This window comes from Cherax quadricarinatus, chromosome 98 (genome assembly GCF_038502225.1).
Source record: "Cherax quadricarinatus isolate ZL_2023a chromosome 98, ASM3850222v1, whole genome shotgun sequence".
NCBI lineage: Eukaryota > Metazoa > Arthropoda > Malacostraca > Decapoda > Parastacidae > Cherax > Cherax quadricarinatus.
Window position 1 is genome coordinate 5,388,617 of NC_091389.1, and position 9,359 is coordinate 5,397,975.

The 9,359-nt window shown below is 35.7% G+C and overlaps 1 protein-coding gene across 1 annotated transcript in view; it reads left to right on the top strand.

Moving 5' to 3' along the window:
• Positions 1-4,600, top strand: part of SmB (small ribonucleoprotein particle protein SmB) — a 46,028-nt gene extending 41,428 nt beyond the window's left edge. Inside the window, exon 5 of the mRNA XM_053796763.2 lies at positions 4,171-4,600. Coding sequence (XP_053652738.1) covers positions 4,171-4,196 — 26 coding nt within the window. The 3' untranslated portion in view covers positions 4,197-4,600. The remainder of the gene's footprint in view (positions 1-4,170) is intronic.
• Positions 4,601-9,359: the final 4,759 nt, after the last annotated feature.

The following is a 9,359-nucleotide window of genomic DNA, read 5'->3' on the forward strand; positions in this document are numbered from 1 at the left end:
CCTTTGACTATGCTTTCGGCCTCTCTCTCTACGTTGCGGCAATTTTCGAATCGCCAGCCCGTTTCACTGACCAACTTCGGTCCCACTCCTAAACGCCAACGACAATTGCCTGATGATGATAATACTTCACCACCTTCTCGTTCTTCTCAGAAAAGATCAACCCGTCATTCACTCCCTTTCCATGCTCAGTTTTGGAATGCACAATGGACTAAATTCTTTACTTTATGACCGACTTCCTCTAGTGCGTATCTTTCTGACCATAGTACTGCAAGGTGCTCCTATGACATGTTGGTAGAGATATTTCCTTTTATGCTCTTAAGAGCGGTACGTGCATCATCACTGTCCAGAATGCTACCCAAGCTCATGATCTTTCTCTTTCGCATATCTATACTATTTCTTCGCATATCGATACTATTTCTGTCACTATCGAAAAACATCATTCCCTCAATTCTTATAGCGGTACTGTCATTCTGCCCCATACCATAGTCCAACAGAATTTTCAGACATGTGGCAATGACATTCTTGAACAGCTGGAACTCCAAGATCTCCCAATCCTCAAGGCAGACACTTACGTCCTTCCTGCCCGCGGGCGGAGGCGATACCCTTGCAATGTGGCTCGATTAACTTTTGACAGCAGTGAACTCCCATCCTCTGTTTATATAGCAGGACATCGGTTACAAGTTCGAAAGGTGGCCACTACACCACAGCAGTGTAGAAATTGCTGGCAATTTGGTCACCCAGCAAAATATTGCAAATCTATACCTGGATGCCCAGTCTGTGGTGCCGATGACCATTTTAATACGTCTTGCAGTCAACCTCCCTCTTGCCTTAATTGTCACGAGGCTCGCCCATTGTACTCTCACTGTTAACAGGTCTGCTTAAATGAGTGTGAAATCCGTTGCCTCAAAGAGGCAGAAGATCTCCCTTATGCTATGGCAGTTTCTCATCTCCACCCCCAAGGGAGACTACCCCGTGTTTCTTATTCACGTGTTTCCAAATGTCCCCCCACTTCTGGGGTCCCATCTTCTGCAGCCTCCTCTGGTTACCCCTCCCATAGCCACTCCTGTATCTAACTCTTCTGCTGTCCTGGGCTCAGACGTCCCTACTACAACACCTCAGTCTGTTTTCACATCTTCACGTCCTTCCTCGCAAGCCCCAGTATCGACAAGACCTCGTACGACACCTACCAATCGCCCCTCTACTTCTCAGAAGTCCAAAAAATCCCCATTGCTCAAATCTTCTTTGCCCCCTCCTTCCCTTCTTCCACCTCCGCATTTTACCTTTCCAGTCTCTGTGCCTAGTTCTTCCCCTCTCACTGGCTCTATTACAAGTGTGGAGGTTCACCCTCCTCCTCGTACTGTGCCTTCCACCCCTGTCCCCTCCCAAATTTCTCCCTCGTCTGCCACCTCCCAGGTTTCTGCCTCTTCTGTCCCCTCCCACACTTATTCTCCAGTCCCCTACACTCTTTCGTCCCCCCCCTGCTTTGGCACAGTCCATTACTGTCCCCATCTTTACTCACCCTCCTCCTGCCTCCAATATTGTCTCCCATACGTCTTTGAATTCAGAAACACTTGAAGCCATTTCAGAATATATTGCCTTGAATTTTCCATCCAAAATTTGGTCATTCCTTTATGTTGATGACTTCACTATTGCTTGTGCAGGCACTGACTGTCACCTCATTACAGTTTCTCTCCAGCATGCGGTTGACCGTGTTTCCAATTGGGCCACCACACATGGGTTTAAATTTTCCAGTACCAAAACTTGCCAAATTACTTTCACTAGACGCTCTGCCATCTCCGATCATCCTTTGTACCTCTATGGCTCCCGTATCCCTGAACGTGATAGTCAGGTTTCTAGGCCTTCTCTTTGACCATAGGTTATCCTGGAAACCTCGCATTACCTCTCTGAAGGCAACTTGTCACAGCCGGCTGAACCTTCTTAAAACCCTTGCTCATCTTTCATGGGGAGCTGATCATCAAACTCTCCTTTGCCTACATTCAGCCCTTATTTTATCGAAACTCAGTTATGGTGACTAGATCTATTCAGCGGCCTCTCCTGCTACTCTCTCCAGCCTTAACCCCATCCATCACCAAGGATTACGTTTATGCCTTGGTGCTTTTCCCTCTTTTCCTGTTGAGAGCCTCTATACAGAAGCGAATGATCTGTCCTTGTCTGATCGCCGTGATGCCCATTGCCTTCGTTACTATGTACGCTCTTATGATCTCCGCAATCCTTCCATTTATAGAATGGTCACTGATATTAGTAGACATTATCTGTTCGCTGTCCCTGTTTGCTCCGTCCCTTCTCTCTTCGCCTACATTCGATCTTGTCTTCCCTTCAGTTACCACCTTTCTATGTTCATGTAGCATCTCACTTTTCCCTACACCCCCCCCCCCGGGAAGTTCCAGCTTTTCGAGTCTGTTCTTTCTCAGCCCCTTGCTCGAAAGCCCAACTGCTTACAGTAGCTTCCCGCTCTCTTTTGCTTGGCCACTTCCACTCTCATTCTCATGCCATTGCAGTGTACACAGATGGCTCTAAGTCTTCTGACGGTGTAGGATTCGCAGCACTGTTTCCGGACAGTGTCATGCGAGGGCATTTACTATCTTCGGCTAGCATTTTTACTGCTGAATTGTATGCCATTCTTGCAGCACTTACCCGTATTGCATCTATGCCTGTCCTTTGTGGTTGTCAGACTCCCTCAGTGCTCTACAGGCTATACGAAAAATTTTTACACCTCACCTCCTAGTTCTCCTTACCCAACTTTGGCTACGCTGCATCTCTATCAAGCATAAAGATATTGTTTTTTGTTGGGTCCCTGGTCATGTTGACGTACAGGGCAATGAACAGGCAGACACTGCTGCACGGTCAGCAGTACATGACCCACCAGTTTCACATAGGTGTTCCATTTACGGACTATTTTGCTGTAATAGCTACCCACCTTCACACCCGTTGGCAAGAATGTTGGTCTAATCTGCTTGGTAACAAACTTCAGTCTATTAAACCGAGTATAGGTAACTGGCCGTCTTCTTGTCGTCAGTGTCGAGGTTGGGAGACTACTCTCTCCCGTCCTCGCATTGGCCACACTTGTCTTACTCATGGGTATCTCATGGAGAGGCGCCCTGTTCCTCTCTGTGAGAAGTGTCAGGTTCCAGTACGGTTAGCCGCATTCTGTTAGACTGCCCTCTATCAACGAGCACACAGAATTTACCTCCAACGTCGTCTCTGTTACTACTTTCTCTTTACCTTCCCTTCTTGCTGATGGACCCTCCTTTAATCCTGACTCTCTCATTGACTTCTTGACAACGACTGATTTACTCCATAAACTCTGATGATACCTTTCGCACTCCCCTCAGCCCTTTCTACCTCAATCTTTTGCTGCCCTCTACCCTTTCACTATCCACTGCCCCGCTGTTCTCCGCAACCTACTACTCATCCCACTCCCTTTTGCCACCTGATACCCTCGCTTCCTTTCTGCCCTGCAGTGCTGTATAGCCCTTGTGGTTTATCGCTTCTTTTTGATTATAATAATTGTCACTAACAGAAAAATTCGCAAAAGTGTAATTTCATCAATTTTCCATCAAATTTTGTACTTTTTGTTTTATTACCCTCGAAGATTATGTACCATTTCATAAGAAAATTCTTGGACATTGTGGACACTTGAGATCAGGGGTCTCGACACTCGTGGGGTTAATGATTTAAGGCGATTGGTCGTAGTAGATCCCCAAGCACAAATACCATAGGTGAGGTCAGGGTAGGGCATTATGTAAGCCCTCTGGGTTGATGTTTTCCCATGAATACAGCCTCTCCTCACTTAGCGACGTACTTGTTTACCGACACCTTGGACTTGTGACGGGCTCTGACCAGTATTTATACCTAAATAATGTATATTAGAGCTGAGTTCGTCTATTTTGTTTATTTCAATATACAGTACACTACTGGATAAAGATTTGAAAATATATCAGAAATGTTATAAGTGGTGCAAGGTGACATTAAAAGAATATCAAAGATGGTTGACACACATCCACTTCCATTCTAGTATGCTCCTTACTTAGCAATGAATTCGTTTAACGACGTGGTCTTAGGAATAGAACGTCATTGTTATAGAGAAGAGGCTGTATAGTAACTTAGTTTATTCAAGTATACACAAATAATGCTTATTTGTTTTTTCAGTTCCCCCAGGAGGCCGACCCTACTAGACAACCCATCCAGACACCGGAATTGTCTCAGACATTATGGTGGCACACACTACATTCATCTTTTCCGACTCTTAAGAGATTCTTCAGTTATAAAGAATAAATTATCTAGTTCAATCTGTTTATCCTAAAAGAGGTAGTGTATTTTCTTCTCACCTTCATCCCTGTGTATTTTGGAAGAAAGTTTTAATATAAATACAGTTAATATACATTGTTGTATTTAATTACTGTATGCAGTTCAGGGTTATTAGTGGTGATTAAGACAAGTACCTTTTAGATTTATACTTGTGTATATTTATTGCATTCATGAAGGATATTGCCAGATTAATGTACCATTAATACAAACCCTTGTACTCTGTCCTAATTTGTAATTGTCAAATTTTTTTAAAATAAAAATATAAAATACTTGTTCTGTTCTTCTTTCAACAAACTGACCGTATCCCACCAAGGCAGGGTGACCCAAAAAGAAAACCAAAGTTTCTCTTTTTAACTTTAGTAATGTATACAGGAGAAGGGGTTACTAGCCCCTTGCTCCTGGCATTTTAGTCGTCTCTTAGGACACGCATGGCTTATGGAGGAAGCATTCTGTTCGACTTCTCGATGGAGAAGTTGTTCTGCTATTCTCATAATTCATTTAGTATAGAGCATTTTGTCAGTACTGGTTTAACATGTTTTTGGATGCAATGATCCATTAAACTTTGTGTCAAATTTGACCTTGCTGATAACCAAATTTTGACACAAGGTTCCCTTTGATTTTTTTGACAGCACAGATTTATTACACAAACTTGGATTATACTTCATTTAGCACTGCTCCCCTCAAGGGAGGTTCCTTGATGCTGGTGAGGAGCTCTTGATCTAGGGAATTGGATCTGTGCTCTGGTTCCCTGAATTGAGTCGGAATACCTTCCATCCTCCCCACATGCGCCGTATAATCCTACGGGTTTAGCGCTCCCCCATGATTATAATAATTTAGCACTCTTCACCACCCATACTAATTCTACTTCTGTTATCCTCTCCATCCACCCTCAGTAGTCACTAATCAGGCAAGCACACCCTGCCCTGCAGCACTTTGACCCTTGTGGGTTTAGTACTTGGTTTTAATAATCATCTTTATCTCGTCAGACCCTGCAGTGCTGTGTGACTTGTGGGTTTAGTGCTTAGTTTTAATTTTAATTGCATTAAAGATAGTTTAAATGTGCTGTAGGGATGTATAGTGGTAATAATTGTGTCTACAGTGCACTTTGATGATGCAAATGGTCTAATAAGCGATGATACTTTGTAAATAGCTGAAATATACCTGTCTTCATAAAAGCAACATTATGACTCCCATATAGGTTTAGTACTTTTATTATTGCATTATTTACTTCACACAGGCAGGATAATTTATAATTGAATGTGCCAAGTTTGGAGGGATATGTTGTGTATCTCTATACGTATATGCTTCTAAACTGTTGTATTCTGAGCACCTCTGCAAAAGCAGTGATAATGTGTGAGTGTGGTGAAAGTGTTGAATGATGAAAGTATTTTCTTTTTGGGGATTTTCTTTCTTTTTTTTGGGTCACCCTGCCTCGGTGGGAGACGACCGACTTGTTGAAAAAAAAAAAAAAAAAGTGTAACTTTCCTACTGGATCAGTTCCCATTCCTTAGCACTCCTCACTGCCCTTACAAACTCTACCTCCATTATACTCTCCACTTTTTCTAGTTTCAGATGAAGCATATGACACAGTGGATGCACTTTACCCTGCAGTGCTGTATGACCCATCAGGGTCATACAGCACTGCAGGGTAAAGTGCTTAGTTTGGATTTTAATAATTCTATCAGTAAAAGAAAGTTTGCCACTGTGCTAGCAGGATAGTCTTAGATCCTTGAACATCTGAATATTAAAAGTAAAGAGGGAGCCACTTTACGAGAAGTTTGCGGTAAAATGATTAAATGGCTTTGACTCAGATTTAATAACTAATATGGTATTTGATAAAAATAATTGTGAATTTTCTTTATGAATTATTGGATTTTTTAAACATTTTAAATTGAAATTTGTGAATTTTGAATTATAATTTTAATGGAATTTTTAAATTCATGTTATATGCATCTGGAGGATTGATTTATAATTTTAAATTTTATGGAAATTTAATTCTGAATTATTTTTTTTTGTAATTTCTTATTATTTTGAATGGTAGTTTTTGATTTATGGGAATCCCAATAATATTAATTAATAGTGGAATATTCCTCATTATGATGGAATTTTTGAATTATGGTGAATATTCCTCATTATGATGGAAATTTAAAATTATGTGAATATCCATATTATATGAATTTTGCATGATATGATATATTATTATGTGTATATTTAATTATGGAATATTTTCATAATAGGAATATTCGCTGTAAGTTATGTGAGTTAGTGAATTCGTATAGGAATTTGTAATGGTGAAATTCACATTATGATGAATATTTGTCAATTATGAATTTCCATTATATGTATTTTGGAATTTGTGTTCAATTATGTGAATTTGTGGAATTTAGTGAATTCATTTAATGTATTTTGTAATAGTAATATTCCATCATTATGTGAAATTTGAAGTTATAAAATTCTCATATTATGGTATTTTTTAAGTTATATAATTCCATCATTATGATGGAATATTTTAAGGAGATGGTTATTCTTATTGTTGAATTTTGTAGTATGGAATATTCCACATTATGAGGAATTTTGTGAATAATTTGAATTACATTTTGTGGAATTTATAATTTCAATTATGATGGAATTGTGTAATTTGGAATATTCCATCATTATGAATTTTGTAGTATGATTTCCTATGATGGAATATTTTATATGAATATTCCATCAATTATGATGGAATTTTGTGAAAATAGAGAAATTCCTCATTTATGGAATATTTATAGTTAAGAATTTCCACATATGATGAATAATGATAGAGAAATCACATTCTAAATTGATTTTATAGGAAATTCAATATTGGAATATTTGAGTAAATATTCATATTATGATGGAAATTTGTTTGGAAATGATATGTTAGAATATTAATATATTAATTTGATGAATATTTGAAAGTTATGTGAATATTCCATATTATGATGGAATATTTTGAATTTATTTATCAATTATATGAAATCTATTGTGGAATATTTTTATGATGGAATATTTTAATTATGATATTTCATTATTAGTGGAATTTTGTAGTTATGGAATTTTTGAATTATGGTGAATTTGATTAATGGAATATTCTATTAATGTTTGAATATTAATTATGAGGAATATTCCATATTATGATGGAATATTTGTATATTATGATAATTCTATTATGATGAATTTGTGGAGATTATGAGAATATTCATCTTATGATGGAATATTTGAATATGTGAATATTCCATTTATATGGAATTTTGTGAGTTATGAATATTCCATCATTTGTGGAATATTGTGAGATTATTAATATTCCATATGTAATATTGATATTTGAATATTATGATTATGGTGAATATTCCATCTATTATGGAATTTGGGAGAGTGATATTCATCATTGATGTGGAATTTTGTGAATAGTTTCCATCATTATGATGGAATATTTGTAGTTATGGTAATATCCATCATTATGGGAAATTTAAGAAGTTAGTGAATATTCCATTATGATGGAATATTTGAAGTTAGTTATTATATGTAATATTTGAGAATATGAGAATCTACTCTATATTATATGGAATATGTAAATATAATCATTTTGATGGAATTTTAGAAGAGAGGAAATTTCAATATTATGATGGAATATTTGTAATATATCCATATTATGAGATTTTGATGATATTATGTAATATTCCACATTATGATGGAATATTTGTCGGAAGATGGATATTCGATTTATGTAATATTTGTGGATTATTAATATTTTATTATGATGTATTTGTGGAATTTTGGTTTATTAATTTTTTAATTATGGAATTTGAATTATGGTGAATATTCCATCTTATGAGAATTTTAAATATGGTGAATATTCCATTATGTGAATATTAATATTATATGAATATTTGATCATTATGATGGAATATTTGATATTATGATATTCCATCATTATGATAATATTTGTGAATTATGGTGAAATATTATATTAGATGAATATTGTATTATTGAATATTCCATATATATGGAATATTTGTGATTATATGGAATATTCCATCATTATGGGAATATTTTATTATATGGAATTTCCATCATTATGTGAATTATTATTATATGAATATTCCATCATTATGGTGAATATTTATCATTAATATATATTTGATGATGGAATATTTTATTTAGGAATATTCCATTTATGATGATATTTGTGATAAATTTGAAATTTGATGGAGGAATATTTTAAGTATATAATATTCCAATTATATGGAATATTTATAATATTGAATATATGGAATATTCCATATTTATGGAATATTTTGATATATGGAATATTCCATCATTATGTGGAATATTTGATATTATGATGAATATTCCATAGATTAGAATTTAATTTGTAATATTCCATCATTATGGGAATATTTGTGGAAGTTAAGGAATATTAATTAATGATATTTGGTATTTATGAATATTCCATCATTATGAAATGTTTTGAATTTGTAGAAATTCATAATATTCCATCATTATGATGGAATATTATAGTGAATTATGTGAATTTCATATTATGGAATATTTTAATTATGGAATATTCCTCATTATGATGATTTTGTAATTATGGTAATTTCCTCATTATGATGGAATATTTGTAAATATGAATATTCCATCATTATGATGGAATATTTGTAATTATGGTGAAATTTCCATCATTATGATAATATTTGTAAATGATATGGTATTTCTCATTATGAAATTTTGTAAGTTATGGTGAATATTCCATCATTATGATGAATATTTTGAAATTATGAATATTCCAATTTGATGGAATATTTTAGAAATTTGGTGAATATTCCATCATTATGATGGAAATTTGTGTAGATTATGGTGAATATTCCATCTTATGATGGAATATTTGTGAGATTTAATAATTCATCATTATGATGAATATTTGGATTGTGAGATATTTCTAATGATGGAAATTTTTGTGATATTGATATTATTGGAATTTGATTATGGAATATTCCATTTAGTGGGAA